Source organism: Macrobrachium nipponense, chromosome 38, assembly GCF_015104395.2.
Source record: "Macrobrachium nipponense isolate FS-2020 chromosome 38, ASM1510439v2, whole genome shotgun sequence".
NCBI classification, from domain to species: Eukaryota; Metazoa; Arthropoda; class Malacostraca; order Decapoda; family Palaemonidae; genus Macrobrachium; species Macrobrachium nipponense.
In genome coordinates, this window is record NC_061098.1 from 43028035 (window position 1) to 43048648 (window position 20614).

General features: G+C 37.7%; 2 protein-coding genes across 2 annotated transcripts in view; one reads left to right on the forward strand and one right to left on the reverse strand.

Annotated features, from left to right (window-relative positions):
- LOC135209819 (nephrin-like) overlaps positions 1-20614 on the reverse strand; it is a 164551-nt gene that overhangs the window by 101521 nt on the left and 42416 nt on the right. The window lies entirely within an intron of this gene.
- Positions 1477-20614, forward strand: part of LOC135209486 (kin of IRRE-like protein 2) — a 22417-nt gene continuing 3279 nt past the window's right edge. Inside the window, exons 1-3 of the mRNA XM_064242141.1 lie at positions 1477-1737; positions 15175-15312; positions 18717-18896. Of these exons, the coding sequence (XP_064098211.1) occupies positions 1671-1737; positions 15175-15312; positions 18717-18896 (385 nt within the window). The 5' untranslated portion in view covers positions 1477-1670. The remainder of the gene's footprint in view (positions 1738-15174; positions 15313-18716; positions 18897-20614) is intronic.

Genomic DNA, 20614 nt, shown 5'->3' on the forward strand with positions numbered 1-20614 from the left:
TCAAACTTTTCAATAATTGTCAATTTCCCTTTCAACACTAAAAACCTCATAGGTCCCAGCGCTTAGGCTTTCGTCTAAATTCTATATATTCTATTCGTGTCCTTTATTTTTTGGAACTCTGTGTATTGCTTTCCAACCACACCTCCCAAACTCGGTCTTTTCACTGTCTGATGCGCTGCATGACGAGAAAAAGCGTCGAGTTCTTTCTACCTTGACAACCCAGGACTCATCAATCTTTCAGTCTCAAACGCTGTGGTTTCCAGATCTCGCACCTTTACTCCGATGGCATTTTGTTTCGCTGCGCTGAACATCACAATAAAATCATCCGCTCTCCTTCACACATCCAGCAGATTTGCCAACACGACTAACGATACCCTTCCTCTTTCTGTACATCACAGATAGACCTGTCAATGTTATTCTTTGTCGTTTCATATTTAGTGACCAAAGCCCTTTCACTTTCGTATTAAATAAATACCGAACCAGGCACCTTCCACTAATTAAACGCGCCTATTACCGTCATGCATTGCATCGCTACTGAACGGCATCCGAAAATGTAGAGCGGTACAAATATTAAACTTTCTCTATTTTATGTTGATAATCAACATGGGCGCGGTGTAAAGAACAGCAAATGGTGTAACCAGGCCATTTATTTCAGTTCCACACGACGCAGAATTACTAGAAATATACAACGTTGTTTTCCAGCATTCGCATGAGAAATCCGCATTGCTCCCAGACGGACGTTATTGGCAGCAGAAGAGGCATTCCCTGCTATTTGGAAGTTTGCAGTCATCCATTGGCCACTTATTTGTCTTGGTAATTGGAGCATGAGACTCCAATCTACAGGCATCTCCGAGTTTGCATACACACACACACATATATATTGTTTGTGTACGTGTGCACTAAGAATGGATCACTTCCAAGGGCACGTCTGCACTACAGTAGAACCTGTCAGAAACCCCTTAATGACATCCATATCACAGACAGGTTGAAAACAAGTGAACTCCTCAAGCTGAGAAAGACCTTTTGGCAACACTGGATGAACACCCGAAGCACTGGCTGGCACTCCCAATAGGTCGTTGATTTGCAGTCAACCTGTGTTTGCTGTGCGTTCAGTATGCCACTCTACAATCACGACTTTACGGTCATGTAAGGCTTTGGATTGGAGGAAACTGTGAATTCTCTCTCTCTCTCTCTCTCTCTCTCTCTCTCTCTCTCTCTCTCTCTCTCTCTCTCTCTCTTCTGGAGTTACTTTCTTTTGACCAATTTGCAGATCAAAATCAATAACGTTGTTTTTTTTCATAATTGTACATAAAAATTGCCATAAAAAGTGTAAAAAATAAAACGAATTCTTCTACGGGATCAAATGTCGCAAACTCTCAACAGAAAAGAGGATATCAATGTTATGCATATGTAGTAGTGTAAATGATAATTCCTAAAAAACAAATGAACTTCATTCCAAAGAGAAATGAACGTACACAAAATTATAAAGCAATTGAGAAAAAGAAATAGAAAATGATTAACATTAACAAACGTGTGGATGACTATTGTAACGCGATGATGTTGATGTCTAATGCCCTGTGACGGAAAGAATCTGTACGAGTGGAAAAAAGGTGGCTTCATCTGAGCCAGAAGACGATGATCAAATGACGATGGTGGCTCCAGCGACCTAGATGGAGGAGCTCCGGGAATTGTCGCTGCTTCTCGTGTTGCTCACAATGATCCGCTCGACTGTGAGTGGTAAGTTCTTGGACTTTTTCTCATTGACTGGATGTTAAACCGTACGTCTTTTTTAGAGAGAGAGAGAGAGAGAGAGAGTGTGCGTGTATAGCTGGTTCACTTAAGGTAGATTCTTGGATGAGCCATATGCTTACGAGACGTTTGTTTGGCGGCCGCTGATTGGCTGGCACCGGGAGGTTGAGAGCTCCCGGCCAGTCAGCGGCCGCCAAACAAACGTCTCGTAGGCATAGGGCTCACCCAAGAATCTACCTTAAGTGAACCAGTTATAGTGTTATTTCTTGTCCATTTTTTTGTCTTGTTGTCGAACTTCTCAGTTCCAGAGGTCCTTGATTCCTGAAACCGTTGGACTAGAACATCTTCCCAGAGGAAGTCGTGCAACTGGAACTTCTTCAGAAGCTCAAGCAAAGGTGTAATACATTAGTACCATAATGCTGTTCTCCTTGCATTTTCATACATTTTGACCTATTTGTTAATTTATTAGTATATTTCTTGTTCTATTTCAATGAGTGAAGTCTCTTCTGTCGGTATTTCAATTTAGTACCTCGTCTAATTTCTTCCTTATGAACATCATATTCTTTGGAAGCTTTAAATTCCAGTCAGTGGCTCCTGTGAGCGAGTAGGTTTCGTCTTCTGGATAATAATAATAATAATAAGTGATTAGATTTTGAGAGCCAAAGGAGATCGAGCTTTGCGGAGAAGATACCACACACAGGTCCATTTTGCACCATTGCTGAAGTTTTCTGTCTGCGAATGGTTCCGTGCATGTTTACTACTACAAAATACGAATGCCTATAACAATATGTACACATTTTTTGTCTTTTGTTGATTGGAAGCCGGGACTGATGGGTGATGTGGATACTGACTGACTGATTTTATGAAATGGAGGCTGTCAGTCCAAGCATGGGGACACTTTCAGCCATTTAGCTACTCAAGATGAAAAGACGCAGAAAATAAAGGCGTTGAAGTACAAGGGTCGAACCAACAAGAAAAAAATGTCAGTTGCACTAAGATATAACAGAGATAATGGACAGCAAAGCAGGAGGAAGAGAGCAAGAATGGAGGTAAAGTAAAAGGCTAAAATATCGGTACAGCTAGTCCCATATGGGACCTTTCAGAGATGTTTACAATTCGTCACGAAGGGTGGACCGAAGGTGCTACCCACTTACGGGTTAAATGTGATATTGTCTTCCTTTTCAACGTAGTAAACGATGATGAGGTTACTAAGAAGAATAAGGCACACAATATGAACTCTATACTCTATAATGATTATCGAATGACCAACTATAGTATATTAATATGCCCGTGAAAACACTTTTCAATGAATTTGCTACTTGACTGACATCTATGAATTAATTTATTATTGATTTATCTTCCATCATACTATCCAATGAATTCCTCTGCAAACTTTCGCAAGAATTGATTTAAGTGTTTCTCACTGCTGTGCTAAAAGTCTAGTCTCATTAGAGCGCAATATATATTCATAATTGGAGCGTTTTTGAAGGCGCACTGCAGTTCTCGTAACTCTGCACCTTGGCTCCTAATCAAGTGAACTTCATTAATGCATTGCAAACAGAGCAACAGGACTTGCATGGGAAACGAGGGAAGGCAATGAAACAGTCAACATCCACATGGAATCAATAAGCGTTCTGAATGTTGCAGAAACATTCCTTGGCCCTAAAATAACACACTTGTTATTTTGCGTTCGAGAAGCACGGAACCGTGTTCACCATTTTGAATAATTGACTTAGTTTATGCAGTATCCTTAAGCGCTGGCCAAGTGGAATAGTTTATGGAGAATATGAATGCAGGGGGAAGGCGCCACATATAAATGGTCGTGCGTTGTATGATCACTAGGAAATGTATACATATATGTATATATAAAATACATTGCTTTACGTAAGAGCCACATACGACAAACTTCAGATGTTTGAGAGCCGCAAGACATCAAGAATGATAAAATTAGACTGTCAAAAAATAACCCTAAAAAGGAAATATATATATATATATATATATATATATATATATATATATATATATATATATATAATATATATATAATTAATTACATTTATCTGTCTTATTAAATGAAACCAATGACATTAGAGATATTTCGTTCAAACACCACCTTGAATCTTTTCTTATCTACTGTTTATAATTGGGAAAGAAATAGGAGCTCGAGCTCAGCCAACATATTTTCGAGTTATAAATTGAAGGTCAAAGAGCCTCATGCATATTGCGAGCAGCGGTTTGGCCACCCTTGAAATATATATTAAATAATATTATAAATATATATTATATATATATAATATTATATATATATAATTAATATGCGTATCACAAAATCCACATTAGAAGGTGCATGAAATCCGGGGCTTTGAAGAAATACTTTCGTATTTTACTTAAAAATGTGGAACAAACTAAGAAAGTACTTGTTCCGAGCCTCGGTTTTCCCTCACCTTCCTGCGAGGATTTGTGAAAATCTCAAGCTTGTGTTCCTTCGTACTATATTGGACACATATATATATATATATATAGATATATATATATATATATATATATATATATATATATATATATATATATATATATATATATATATATATATATATATATATATATATACAGGGTGTTTTCGAAATTAAAGCCCACCCTCTACAGCATAAACAAAATTGATATGGACAAAAACAAAAGTAAAGCAAAACAGGTATTTATTTAGGTTTCTCTCTGAGTATTTAATATTTTGTGTGGCCTCCATCTGCCTGTACCTCCAACTGCATTCTGGAGGGGTATGATTTCAGTAAATTGCAAAAAAGCTGAGACTCAAACTCCATTTCCCTGAGCACTTTGGTCACCTCTGTTTGCCGGTCGTCGAGGCTTGGTATACCATCATAGTTCACGGTGAAAGCTTCACCATGATCCTTTAATATACTACCAATGTTTTCACACACATTTAAGGTCAGAGGAGCTGCCTGGAAATCACTTGACGAGAACAAATCGATACCACTGTGTCTGAAAAGCCTTGAGACATGGTACCTCATCATGCAAAAATGCGACTTCTTCAACAGATAATACACTTTCAGGATCTTTGAGGAAAGGAAATACTCCACCAGTAAGCACAGTTTCTGTGAAGTATTCGCCATTCCATGACTGTTTTTTTTTCTTTGATGATCCACATTAACTGTTTCGCTGTGAAACAGAAAAACTCCCAAACATTCAGGAAATTTCACAACTTAGCGATAGTGCACATCATCGCTGATATCATCCAACTTTGTAGCTCTAATGCTGTCACTTTTATGATTTGGGTTCCTGACTGTGTAAATGAAGAATTCATCTGATGCAGCAACATGGATAAAGTCAGCTTCATACCAATCTTTAAGAAATGAACCACAAAACCATGCACGGTCTACTCTCTGTTGCTGAGTGATGTTGGGCTTGCTGATAACATGAAATGGCTTGATACCAGATTTTTTCAACTCACAATATGCAGCACTATAGCTTCTCTTCTTTCCCCTTTTTTTTCTAGTTCAAGGGCTAATTTACGTAAAGACTTTCTTGGTCTACCCACTGCCTCAGCTATGATGTCTTTTGACTCCTGAGAAAGGACTTCAGGCCTTCCAAGATTCTCACTCTTTTCGCAATGACAGTTATATGGATTTTTGCTCCATTTTCTTTTAACAAAGGATTCATCTCTTTTAATGTATTTAGCTATCCAGGAACATGAAATGAAGGATGCGCCAGCATCCCAGGCCTCTCTGAAGGTTATAGCCCAGATTTGATCAATACCTCTGATTTCCTCCTAGTCGTTAGCGATGGCTGTATCTAACTCCGTCACTCAATCTGAAAATACAAGAAATGTAAAATGAAAAATATCTTAATAGAGACTTAAGATAATGTACTTGGAAATAGGCTATAGCAGAAAACTTCATAACTTTCCATTTGTTCTGTAGAGGGGGGGTGCCCTCTAATTTCGAAACACCCGGTATATGTATTAATTTTGACGTATGCCTCCCTAACGTTCTTCATTAATAACGAAAAATGTGTATTTTTTTCAGTCACTTGTTAGAGAATTTTCCAAGCAGGTGTTGAAGAAAGAACCCTGTGCAGGAGATGCGGTGTGGTCCTCTCTTGTGAGAAAAAACTGATTCCTCAATTGGTATGATAATCATGCTAAAGGCAAGGACCACTTCTGTGCACATTTTGTGAAATGCATTTGTATAACAACGCCATATTTTATAGTTAGATTGACAAACTTCTGAAATATATATAAGAAGGGCATTTTGTTCCTTATAGTTAAGAGAAAGTGGTTATACTTTTGTATGGTATTTTTACCCTGGCTTCAAGTAATATCTGAAAGATCATGACTGGACGAAAAACCATAGTGGCGTTGTGCTAATTTAGAATCAAAACTGTTCCGAACGATGAAATGAGAGAATGAGCGATGGGTAAAGAAACGGAGCTAAACTGATTGGAACTGAGACCTGAACTGGATCTGATTAAAAATGAAGCATTGGTTATCGGTTACCTCATGTGACATTTCCTTGAATCCAATACGCTGTGTTCCCAACAAACATTGGACGGAAATTTATGTATATTTGGAAATTACCTGTACTGTTTCTCTTAGTTCTGATCAGTCTTGCCTCTGTAAAGGGTCAGTAAGACCGAAAGATCTTGTTTATATTTATCTATGAATATTAAGCCCGGCAGCACAGCGTTTCGAATACCACTCGCGACAAAGCGCTTTTCAATTATATTTCCCTCTTTGGTGCAAGTTATTCCCGAAATAGGGTCGTTAAGACCGAAAGATCTCTTTAAGAAGTTCTCGTTTTTCATTTTCCTCCCTGGCAATATCTTTATTTATACACAGCATCACGTTTTTCACATTTCGTGATCAAGTCATTCACACACACACACACACACACACACACACACACACACACACATATATATATATATATATATATATATATATATATATATATATAATATATATATATATACATATCATATATATATATATATATATATATATATATATATATATATATATATATATATATATATATATATAGCCAGTTAGGAAAGGAAATGTTGTCTTTTATTGACACGGGTAGAATGTGGTGCCTGAAGTAGCAGGCATCACGAACATCTGTTCCAAACCCTGTTTTGGCCTCTTGCAATGCAAAACTTTCCCTTGTTCGGAAAATGTTAATTTCTAGTTAGGAATGGAATAGCTTGCTCCAGCTATACGGTGGAAGAAATATACCAAATTTCGATCCTTTCAGAAATTATGTAAATGAAATTAAAAACTGGAGTTTGAAGCTATAAAAAGTGTATTTTGAAATACTGGAATCACTGTAGTTGGACCAAGGTTTCACGACGACATAACTCAGAATAGGAGTTTGTCGTCTTGTACTTCTGAGACGCCATTCATCAGTTTTGATGATACTTTTCCAATTATAGTTTTTACAGCTTATTGTAATGAATATTAAATTGAACTGAAGCAATATAGATAGTATACTCTATTTGTGAGCTGTTCTAGGGAATGGCCTGAACCTATGAAACCACGACCAATTTTGGGAAATGCATCAGTTTCCGCTCGGTCAAATGGTCAAACCAGCTATGACAAAAAAAAAAAAAAAAAAAAAAAAAAAGTTTTTAATATCTTTCTTTGTTTGTTTATGAGATGCCCCATTACCAATCGTTTTCTAGGTCTCCCTCCTCTCCTGTTCCCTTCAGACACCTCCAGACTTTAAGCACAAAACATTATCCACCTTCTCACCTACGTACAATGTTTTGATCTCCATGTTTTGCTTTTGTACCGACGAATGGAGGGGAAGGGGTGACAGACAATCCTCTTATTGCTGTGACTCTTGGCGGTCACTTCCCCTAATCATCCATACACGAGGAAATGGCAGCGCCGATCAAAAGCTTTGCCAAATCTATCCAATTGTCACCCTTTTTCCTGAAAAGTTTGAACGAGTTTAAGAAAAAATGGCAGCACTGCTAATCAACCTCGAGTCTCAGCATTTTCTAGCCAAAGTATAGACAGTCACTTCACTTATCATCGTCAACCTTTTTTATTCAATTTAATTCAACACCCACTGTAAAGGAGTGTTGGCACAGCAATCCCTTCTTCCACCGCAACCTGGCTTCATCGGACATTCCCAGCCTCCCCAAATCTGAAGAGACTCAGCAGCCTTCTTCAATGTGTTACTTATTTTGTGACCTACCCCTTCTCGCATCCCACTATCATCAACTGTATTCACTATGAAATACCTAAATGAATCGACAGCTTCCACTCTACCTGGTGTCCACTAACCCCCAATAATTTAACCTTTACTGAGATTCATGAAAAATTCTTTCCTCTTGCAAACGCTCTCGAACTCTTTCCTTAGTACCCGCAGCTTCTCTGCACTATCTCTCATCAGTACCCTATCATCTACATTCATCAACCATCCTGGCAGTTTTCTTTCCCTCAGTCTTTCTCATCGCTACTTTCACTGACGCCTAATTGTTTTTGCTGTGAATTCTCACAGTTCTCCATTCATGAAGATAGTAAAAAATTTTGGAGACAAGACATCTCTGTACTAGAGTCTTTTACATAGAACAACTCTCCTGCTGACATATTCTTAAATGCACATGGCTTCCTTGATAAAAACTTGTCATTGCTTCCAGCAGCTGATCTGATTCTCTGCACACTCCATATTGCCTCTGTCAATTTCGTTCTAGAATTTTTCTAAATCCAAGAACATACATATTTTTTCCTTGATTCTAAAACATCTCAAATAACATTTTCAAAGTAAAAACTTGGTTAGCAGCTCTCCATCCTCTAAACCCTCCTTCCATTCTGTCTTATTTTGTTCATCAAAATCCTATCCATTTTACCTTATGTCACTGACCAGTTATTCCTCTCTCCAATTATTTTGGAACCATTCCTTCTTCAAGGCATACCTTGCAAACCCTTGTCAGCCATTTCATCGCACTCATCAACCGTCATAAACATATCGCTGGTAACATCCTGAACTTCCTGAGAGTTTCCATTCTTCAAGCTCTCAATTCCCCACCTAACATCCTCAACAACAATTTTCACAACCATTTTCAAACCTGTACTGAGCCCTTTCACGCTCCCTTCATTCGACTCTGCCCATTTCGTTATTTCTCACATGAAAGATAGTCTTCAAAATACTCACTCGTGACTGACTTCCATTTGTGCTCTATACAACAGTTTCGTATTCTCCTCCTCTATGTTTTTGATCACCTTTTCACTTATGATTTTAATACTTGCCTCTCTCTCTCTCTCTCTCTCTCTCTCTCTCTCTCTCTCTCTCTCTCTCTCTAATATATGACTGGTGAAAATGTTCTGTTACAACAAAATTCCATTTAATAAAAGGAGCCCATAAAATTGCTAATATATAGAAAGGAAGCGCTATATTTCAAAGACCGCTATCTCTCTCTTCTCATTCATTACCATCTGAAGACAGAGACAGCTGTCTCTGAAATATTTTGGCGTTTTTATGGGATCCTTATATATATATATATATATATATATATATATATATATATATATATATATATATATATATATATATATATATATATAATTATTTACAGGATCAGCCTTTCCTCACCTATTGTAGCCTGTTTTTCAATTTAGGGCAATAGTTTCAAAGCCATGACACAATTCTAAAGTTTGAATCAAGAGACAAATGAACACGACCGGCGCAGTATATTTCGCATTTGGAATTGTACCACATTAATAATAACAATATATAACTAACATGTGATGAATTTTCCATATGCTTTCTGTAGATTCATTTTTTTTTTTTTAGAATAATTCAATCTATTTTTAAACGTACAGTATCATGTAATAGGATGGAACAATGCTGAAAAGGCAGTTATTTCAAAACACACCTGGAAGGATGGCGACAAAAGTCACAAAAGCTAATGACAGGAAATACAGAGAGAGGCTTCTAAGTCCCAAGACCTAAAACCCCTTTGTTAATGACGCAGGACAAAGAAGAGGTGTTACTCAACTACCGACTGGCAAAGTAGAGGGGAAAATGCCCTTGAGTTACCATTTTTAGGGGGAGGGGGGTGAGCGGTCGGGAGGTGGTTGTTGATATCCTAAATCTTTTGTTCTGACGACTGTTTCCTTCTCATTATTTCCAGTTTTCAGGTGACAAATATAATATTATATATATACTTTTGTCGTAATTTTGACTCATGAAATCTTGACAGACTCGACCGTCAAAGCAAGTTTCTTAGATCAATGGCAAAGAAAGCAATAAAAGAAATGAGATGACTAACAGAATTAAACCGACATAAAAAAAAAGTCGGCCAAGAAAGAAAATCGAGATTTAGGTGAACAGCTGAAACAAATGTCACATTGCTGTAAATAAATCCATCATATTTAAAACGTAGCAAAAAATCTGTGAATACAGAATAAACGAACAGAAAATAAAGACGTAAAATAAACAAGCAAAAAATGCTCCGAAGTTTCTTCGGCGCAATCGAGTTATCTGTACAGCGTATAATCAAGGCCACCGAACATAGATCTATCTTTTGGTGGCCTCGGTATAAACCACGGGCCGGTGGTGGTCTATCCCAGAGTCAAAGTATACAGGGTCTGCTCGCGAGGCGGTACTAAAACCTATCCCCACCCGTTGTGAAACGTCATCAGTTACAGAAGGACCATATCTTTATGAAACTATATTTACGATAACATTTTCATATAACTATTTTTGCGATGGCGTTTTTTTATATCAATTTTCCTCTTATTGCATGTTGCTGTATACTACTTTAAAGTAAAAAGAATGCTCTTTCAAATGATATATAGCACATTACAATTACGATTACTTTCAAACCCAAAAGCGCGCACAGAAAAAATTATCTACGCACGCAAAAATGTGCAATTACTTCATCCGTCAACCTACATACATTCATGTTTCGTAGCGTATCTGACTAAGGGTTGATGATAGAAAGAAACTGAAAAATGGATTAGAAAGCTGATAAAATTTACTATATAATGAATAAATAAAATTGATAGGTGTTCTCAAAAGTTTTCGAGGAATTCTAGGTCAAAGACGGACCAAAATTTTTAAATTTTATGTAAATATTTACCACATTTTTCTTACATAATTATACATCTTATTACATTTTGCCATATACCATGTAAAGGTACAAAGAATGCCCTTTCAATTGGTATATGACACAATTACAATTATTTTCAAACCCATAATTGCGCACAGAAAATATTATCTACGCACGCATAAATTATAACAAAAATTATGCGTTCGTGGGAGATCTGAAATCTAGCCCCGCCCCTTGTGAAACGTCATCAGATACATCCAGCCAGACTGACGAATACTTTTTTGTACTTTTTTCGAAAATATTTTAATTGTTTGAGGCATGCATAATTACTACCTTTATGTATACAGTTTGTGTTATATGTAAACTTATGTGTTCGGAAGTATATTTATGTGATATGAAGTGCTAATGAGAAATTTGCTGGAAATGTGTTCCCTGTATCATTGTCTTCATCATTTATTCCTTTGATACCTTATATCGTATATAATGTAATACTTATACTTTGATATTGTTTTCTTTTTTCATGGTCAACTCGTGCAAATGCAACTGCCATTTTTTACAATGCTTGTGTCTACATTTTCTTTGTATATATTGCATAACAATAAGTATTCATAATAAGATTTGAAAAATATAATTAATCTATCATTCTAACCTTTATCATTAAAAAAGTTGCTTTTCAAAGTGAGGTATGAACAAAGTGACAGAACTAAATATATTTCTTAATAATTATTTAAAATCTTGATAATATAACCACCTGAGAGAGAGAGAGAGAGAGAGAGAGAGAGAGAGAGAGAGAGAGAGAGAGAGAGAGAGAGAGTTGTCATGTTATAAGAAATGGACTTGAAGAGAATACAGCAAACCAGTATATGGGTAAGTAAATAAATAAGTAAAGAATAAACATATGAAGAAAGCTGGAGTAGCTATGTGTGTTCAAACTGGTATATTTTGTGCAATAAAACAAGGCTTGGTGACTAAATGAGAGAATGGGTATTAAAAAAATAAAACATGTGACCTCTCTACAGATTTTATTATCAAGATTTTATGAAAAACACCATGCGATATGGATTAAATGTATAAAAACTAAAGCTTCTTTAAGTAATTCAATGGAGAAGCAAGGGCAGTGTTACTCTTCTGACGTAACAGTATTAGCTTCGCCCCCACTGCTGAGTTGAGCAGACCCTATATACTTTGACTTTGGTCCATCCTATATCATTGCCAGAAGCACGATTGTGGGTAACTTGAACCTTAAATAACATAAAAATTACTGAGGTTAGAGGACTGCAATGTAGTGTGTTAGATGATTGGAGGTTGGATGATCAACTTACCAATTTTCAGCCCTCTAGCCTCAGTAGTCTTTAAGATCTGAGGGCGGACGGAAAAGTGCAGACGGACAGACAAAGCCGGCACAATTAACCAATGAACCACTTGAAAAAGACAGGGAAGTTCCATTTAAGAGAAAATTATGTTGTTATTAGTCGTTACCATATGTGTCTGTATGTTAAGTTTTGGCATGACATATTATCAGAAAGATATACATTCAGATAAAACCACTTTCAGACATGACAACTCTTCACTCGATCGGCAATGAAAGATTCGTATGGAATAAAAGCAGTCATTAGCTCGTAGGCTCTCTAGGCCTAGGAACTCTGTGATTATGTGCTTCAGCAAACTTAATGCCAAAATATGTATGGTGAAATAAACATGAAATTTTAGCTAAAATATATTTTTTTCTTCCTTGGATGACATCGCTGTGCTGTCACCATTTATCGTCTTGTGTTTCATACAATACCGTAGCTTAAATGCCATGGTTGACAATGCTCCCAAAAAGTAGTCTTATGGGGGAAAGAAAAATAAGGCTTCATTATCGTCACTATCATTATCACCCTCTCTCATATCCTATAGTGGAAATCTCTACATGAAAAAATCGTTACTTAGGGAGATATTGATACCTTATGGAAGAAATTCATATCCCATTGGTTTTTCTTTCACTGCAGTCTTTCTCATTTCTCCTATATCCCTCTCATTATCCTTTTTAATTATCTATTTATTATTATACGATTTTTTCATGTAGAGATTTCCTCTATAGAATATGGCCAGGACGTGACTACACGAAGATGAGAGAGAGAGAGAGAGAGAGAGAGAGAGAGAGAGAGAGAGAGAGAGAGAGATTAATATTCTTAATCTTTTACTTGTTGTTTTCACATTGATAGCCCTACCTGTAATTTTTTAGTAACATTGTCATCCATGGCATTTAAGCTACGATTCTGTATGAAACACAAGACGATAAATGATGAGCGCGCTGTGATGTCATGTAAGGAACAAAAGAATATATTTATCTTAAAATTTCGTTTATTTCACTAAACATATTTTAGCATTAAGGTTACTGTCTAAAAGTCAAGCAGGCGGTATTCAAGTTGAAGTTTTAATTTATATAATATTTCTAAAGCACATAATTCATATCATTAAAATCTTTAAATCTTTGGCTTGACGATGTTTGATGAAGAAATTGGTAAACACTACTTTTTCTTCAGGTAAAAAAACCTGAGGTGTGATGAAAGTTATAACTTTTGAAAGACATTTTTGTCAGGAGAGGTGGGAGCGGAGATCCTTACTGCATGACGTTTTGAGAGACACTGACGCGTTTGCAACTTTCCAGCTCTGTGGTTGGCTGATCAACAACCAGTCAGGAACGTCGTAAGGGACGGGGCTGGGCACCAGATACACGGGTGCTGTGAATTAATTATAGTTGTTACCAATGATGTTTAAAAATCAATTTCGTGCTATTTTGTGACCACATGTTTTAAGGCTTCTTTACTGTTTTATTGACAATTAACAGTGCTATTCCTTACTTTGTCTTTCATCTTATTTTCTTATTTCACACATGACAAGTCTATACTGAGGTAGATTACAATGCAAATTCAGGGTCTTCTTCAACGTGAGTATAATAGCTCTAGTTAGTATCGAAATTTGGTAATTTTGTGCCTGTTTGGACAATATAGTTATTGTTCATCATCACTATAGTTGGCTCATTGGTTAGCCTACCATTATCGACTGTGGCTATGCTCATTTGATTTGGTTTACCACGAGACACAAGTAAATACTGATTCACTCAAGCATAGCTATTTTCAGTATATTAAGTCCAGTAGTAGCTATTTATACTAAAGTCTAATATCGACAATGGTTGGAGTAATTAATTATGGTAAAAAACGTGGTCATTATTGATATTACTAATATCAAGTGATGAACAGCCCTACCAATTGGAAAATGACCATGATCACTCAGTTCAGTTCAGCCCAGCAGCAGATATAAAGAGCCATTGCTCATAGCTGCAGCTAATATTTTGGATGGCTTTGTCAACATTAATAAATTTGAGTTTACCAGTATATCTAAATTGCTACTACTTGTTGCAAGTATACTAATTGATATACTTAAGTACTACTTGCAGAAACAATGATAATATTAATAACGACTGCTCTTAGATACATTGCTCCTGCATCAACAGTTCCAGAGTCACTGCTTTGAGGTTACCAATGATCATGGGTAGTGACTGCTGTTACAAAAAAATGGAAAAGGTCATGTTTTTTAGGCCTTTCATGGACATTCATCACTACTACTGCCCACTTGACAATAGATACATAGGAAATATCTAATTCTTTAATAACTGTAGAAATTCAAATAAAAATATTCTTATTGAATAGATTACAGCCGTCGCCTTTCTTTGGGATGAGTTGTATCAGGGTATGTGTGTTTCTGGAAGTATAGGTGAAAAATTACAGCTTGAATGAAGAACTCGGGAAAATTCTACAGCCATGTCACCTTTAAAAACTTTGAAAAATATACAGGACTATGGCAGTTCTAAAAGCAACTTGAACCATATGTAAGAGAAGAGAGAACTGGACCTGGAAACTTTGTTGAGAATGTCATTAGCAAAGGAGTAGGATTCTGTTTCTAGCTGAGGACCAGATGAGGACACCAGACAGAGGTATACTCATTCCTAACAGATTTAAAAGAAGCAGGGAGCGCAGCAGAAGACGAGGCTGGAAGTAACTGATATGTCAAACTTCAACCACTTGCTAAGGAGCGGGACTGGTTAAAAAAGCGTTTGGTTAGCATTAATTTATGGAAACAGACAGGACACATGTCTAAGTAATTAATGCTGTGGTTTTCAAAATAACAATATCCTTCGAAAGACTCATTGAAGTAGTCAATTTACCATCCTGTTAAAAATTTCCAGTGCCATAGGCGTTGTTATAAAGAATTACAAGGGACAGTGGAGGGTAAAGTGGTGGGATTGAGACAGATGAACTAAATGGAAAGGCATACTGAAGAAAGCTCTGCTCCTCCAAACAGGTGTCTTCAGGCAGGAACAGGTGTTCACCATCTCTCCACACAGCGTCAGAGTGAACGCCGGAGAGGACGTCTTCCTCGAGTGTGTCATCCAAAACCAACAGGGTAAAGCACAGTGGACAAAAGATGGCTTTGCATTAGGTGAGAGACAAAGATTGATTTATATAATAAGTATTTACTTTCATTTTCGATACATTCAAATGTGTGAGCTTTTGTGCATTCTGGTTTGCTCTTTTATATGTTAAAGAACATTTAGAACATTGATATTTGCATTTTCCATATATAGTCAAGTTTGCTAAAACATCTGTTTATAATTTTTAGGGATTCATAAATGTAAAGAATTAAAAAAAACACAACAGTCTAGAAATTCAAACCACTTGCTGAAGGATACCATACCGCAACATAATTCATACTTTATACTGTCTTCTTATATAATGTTTATAATTTTCCACTAAATCCCTAAATGTAGGCTTCTCTGGTATAAACCATCCAGTGACCAAAGTTTCGGTTTCTTTATGCAAATAAAACCCAGCATGTTTGGTTTTAAAATTGACTGAATTGATTTTCATTATTCACTTCAACGGGAGTGAAACATTCTTTTAAGAATTATAACCTTCTATAGTTTCGGTTAAGTAACTTCAGTTTATAAGTTCAATTGAGTTTGTACACCATGTAACCTAGAGGAAGTGTGGATTTGAAGGAAATACCAGTCATTGGAACCCTTGTGCATAAAAGAGCTGGATATCTATTGGTAGAGTCATTGGGTTGAATTCGTTCAAAACTCAAGAGGTGTTCAAAGTTAAGGGCTTTATTTGCTCTGTGAATTCATAATGGGTGAAATGCGCAGAGGAAAGTAGAACCAGTAAAAGTCTTATAAAATGAACAAATTTTAAAATGCTTTTTTTAGTCAGCCTAATGCCTGTGCCAGGAACGTACCATAGCATCATAGCATGCAATTGATATTGATGATATAGAAGAAGGCAATTAGGAATTGTGAGATCAAGTTGGGGCTCAAAAATAACCCTTTGCACCAATGGAGTTACACTTGCAAGCCTAAAGGCCGCTACCAACATTCAGCTATGCCTGCACATTTGGGCTGTGCAGGCAAAACTGAACCGCTAACGTTCAGTTTTGCCTGCACATTTGGCCTGTGCAGGGAAAACTGAACCCACTAACATTCAGTTTTGCCTGCACATTTGGCCTGTGCGGGCAAAACTGAACCCACTTTCAGTTTTGCCTGCACATTTGGGCTGCACGAGTAAAACTGAACCCACTAATGTTCAGTTTTACCTGCACATTTGGGCTGTGCGTGTTAAACCGAACCCACTAACGTTAAGTTTGGCCAGGCATATCTGCGCAGGTATAACTAATCGTTAGTGGCGGCCTTTAGCTGGTACATTACCTTCAGATTTGTGTTAAGTCTCCTCAAAACTATATGCTAACATCATCAGAAGTATTATTTACCACAATCTCCTCTCACGCACTATCCTGGCCTGCTACTATATCGAATACAGGCACGACCAGCCATCTATATGATAAGCAGAAGCAACCAGCCATCGTACAACAAGGCTGGTTGTATCTGCTTACCATATAGTGGCAGGCAGGTCAGACTAGTCCATGTTGAGGGAAAGTTTTAATAATGATTCCAGTCCTCGAAAATATAGCGTAGTAACACTAACATAATCATATAATTGTTCTGTCTCTTTATCATGATATCCCGACCTAGATTAGCTAATTAGCGTCTGCAGTGATTTGAGCAAGAAACCTCATTTCCAAAGCCATAAATATTCAGCCTATCTGATGCCACTACCCAGTCAGCATATTAACTGCGGCATGATAATGGCTTTTCATTGATTGGCACAGGATAATATATATATATATATATATATATATATATATATAATATATATATATATATATATAATATATGATTGTATGTTGGTCTGTACCATTCATAATATTCCCTTTTCGCCCTCATTGTTTTGGCTGTTGTTCTATTATCATGCAATCGGAGGCCTTTCGCAGACGACAGTCGACTTAAAATATAAGGAAATAAAATAATCAAGAAACTCATGTCCAGAGTAATGGAAAATGACACTTTTGTGGACGTAAATAGTCGAACAAAATAGCTTTGCTCTCTTTTATTTTCTCTTTAATTCGTTTCAGGTTTCATTTTCTCTTAGCCATGGGGTCTGCTCTTGGAGCCTGAATCGTTAGATCTTTTCCTCTTATTTCATTCGATTTCGACGATCCACCGACAGGGACGATCACCCTCTTCTCAATTTCCTGTTTCTCTCTGACGCTTCAGAGCGTTCTTCGTCCTCTGCCTGCAGCTCTTCTTTCACTTTATTTGCTGTCCAACCACTCCAACTCTTTTCACTGTCCTGAGAGGCGCTGAATGGCTGAAATTACCGGGAGCTGCGCGGCCTTCTAACCCAGCTTTCATCAATGAAATTATTACCCCTGTTTTATTCAATCTTCGCGTAGTGGGGTACTGTAAGCATTACATAAAGTTGTGTACGGCGTCCTTTCGGCCCCAAGCTGCAATTCCTTTCGTTCCTTTTACTGTACCTCCACTCATATCTTTTTTTCCATCTTACTTCCCACCCTCTTCTAACTATTTTTTCATAGTGCAACTGCTTTGAGGTTTTCCACCCGTTACAGTTTTCAAACCTTAGACTCAGTTTTTATTTCCGCGGTGAATGATATCGTAACACGTCCCAACGGAAGCTTTGTTCTTCGGCCTAAATTCTATGTTACACTAAGATCGTGAAGCCAGGAAATCCACGAAATCCCTGAAGTTTTCATGGACTTCGTAAAATCACCAGTCCACTTAAGAACATTTGATCCCCAGGGTCTAGTACTAAACACAGTGAAACAGTGATTTACTTACAGTTTTGCAGTGTTCAGTAATGGCCCCCTTAGGAAATAATTTTTTGTTTCATGTATTTTAGTACTAGTCCTCAGGAATCAAATCTGTTGGCGTATCTAGTACTAGCACTCGGGGATCAAATGTGTTTCCTGTGTTCGGTTCTAGATTCTCGGAAATCAAATGTCCCTAAGTGCATTTGATCCTCGATGGCCTATGGTAGATTCACATCAACCGCGCATCCGATGTCTAGCCCAGTCCCTTACGACGCTCCTGATTGGCGGTTTATAAGCCAATCACAGGGCTGGAAACTCTCAGTCTCTCTAGAGGGTTCGCATATGCAGGAGGCATGTTCCGCCTCTCCTGAAGTGGAACACACATCCTGCCTATGCGAACTCTCTCGAGAGAGACTAAGAGTTTCCAGCCCTGTCATTGGCTTATCAACAGCCAATCAGGAACGTCGTAAGGGACTGAGATAGACATCAGATGCGCGGTTTATATGGATCTACTATAGTCCCTCGGACATCGAAATTGTCCCTAAGTGAATTGGTGATTTCATCGAATTACCTGAAAATTCCAGGCATTTCGTGAGGATGCAAAGTCTTACTGTAACATAGACGCGGGGTGTATTATTCTTCGTCCGCTTAAGTAACCTAAGACGCCCATCTGTCCCAAGGTTTCGAGCGCGACGTCCCAGGTTACCCTCGCCACTCCTACTCGGGGGACCCGAGCAAGGGGCAGCACCATCTGGTCATCAAGGGCGCCACCTTGGACGACGACGGCGAGTACCAGTGCCAAGTGGGTCCCACTACTGACACCAGTGCCTTGGCGGCCTCTGCTAACGTCACTGTTATGGGTGAGAGTCGTTAGCTGGATATTATATTATTATTATTATCATTATTATTATTATTATTATTATTATAATTTTGGTTGCAGGTCCACAATAATATAGCATTTGCGTTTATGGTCTTTAATGTATATTAGAATCTTTCGAACCTTGTGCTAGGTTCATCTTTGGTCAAGTGAACATTTTTTTAAAGTCATAATGTTCACTTGACTAAAGATGAACCTAGCACAAGGTTCAAAAGCTTTTAATATACATTAATGACCATAAACTCAAATGCTGTATTATTGTGGACCTGCAAACATTGTCATCATTTTCGACACGGAAAACTGTGCCCATTATTATTATTATTATTATTATTATTTTTTTTTTTTTTTTTTTTTTTTTTTTTTTTTTGCTCTATCACAGTCCTCCAATTCGACTGGGTGGTATTTATAGTGTGGGGTTCCGGGTTGCATCCTGCCTCCTTAGGAGTCCATCACTTTTCTTACTATGTGTGCCGTTTCTAGGATCACACTCTTCTGCATGAGACCTGGAGCTACTTCAGCCTCTAGTTTTTCTAGATTCCTTTTCAGGGATCTTGGGATCGTGCCTAGTGCTCCTATGATTATGGGTACGATTTCCACTGGCATATCCCATATTATTCTTATTTCTATTTTCAGATCTTGATACTTATCCATTTTTTCCCTCTCTTTCTCTTCAACTCTGGTGTCCCATGGTATTGCGACATCAATGAGTGATACTTTCTTCTTGACTTTGTCAATCAACGTCACGTCTGGTCTATTTGCACGTATCACCTATCCGTTCTGATACCATAGTCCAGAGGATCTTTGCCTGATCGTTTTCTATCACTCCCTCAGGTTGGTGCTCGTACCACTTATTACTGCAAGGTAAGCTGATGTTTCTTGCACAGGCTCCAGTGGAGGGCTTTTGCCACTGAATCATGCCTCTTTTTGTACTGGTTCTGTGCAAGTGCCGGGCATTCACTTGCTATGTGGTTTATGGTTTCAATTTTCGTATTGCACTTCCTACATATGGGAGAGATGTTATTTCCGTCTATCGTACTTTGAACATATCTGGTTCTTAGGGCCTGATCTTGTGCCGCTGTTATCATTCCTTCAGTTTCCTTCTTTAGCTCTCCCCTCTGTAGCCATTGCCAATTGTCATCGCTGGCTAGTTCTTTAGTCTGTCTCATGTATTGTCCGTGCATTGGTTTGTTGTGCCAGTCCTCTGTCTTTCTCCTGTCTCTGTATATTTCTTGGGTCTTCGTCTACTTTATTAGTCTTCTTCCCATGCACTCTTTAGCCACTCGTCTCCACTGGTTTTCAGATATTGCCCCAGTGCTCTGTTTTCAATGTTGACGCAGTCCTCTATACTTAGTAGTCTCTCCCTCCTTCCTTTCGTGTTATGTATAGTCTGTCCGTATTTGCTCTTGGGTGTAGTGCTTTGTGTATTGTCATTTGTTTCCTGGTTTTCTGATCTATGCTGCGGAGTTCTGCCTTCGTCCATTCCACTATTCCTGCGCTGTATCTGATTAAATGGCACTGCCCATGTGTTATGGCTTTTATCATATTTCCGGCGTTTGAGTTTTTGACTTGAGTATCGACTTGAGTGTCTGCATATATTCTTTCTGATCGTGTCCTTCATCTCTTGGTGTTTTTATATCTCCTCCTTCCATTATTCCCAGGTATTTGTATCCTGTCTCATCTATGTGTTTGATGTTGCTCCCA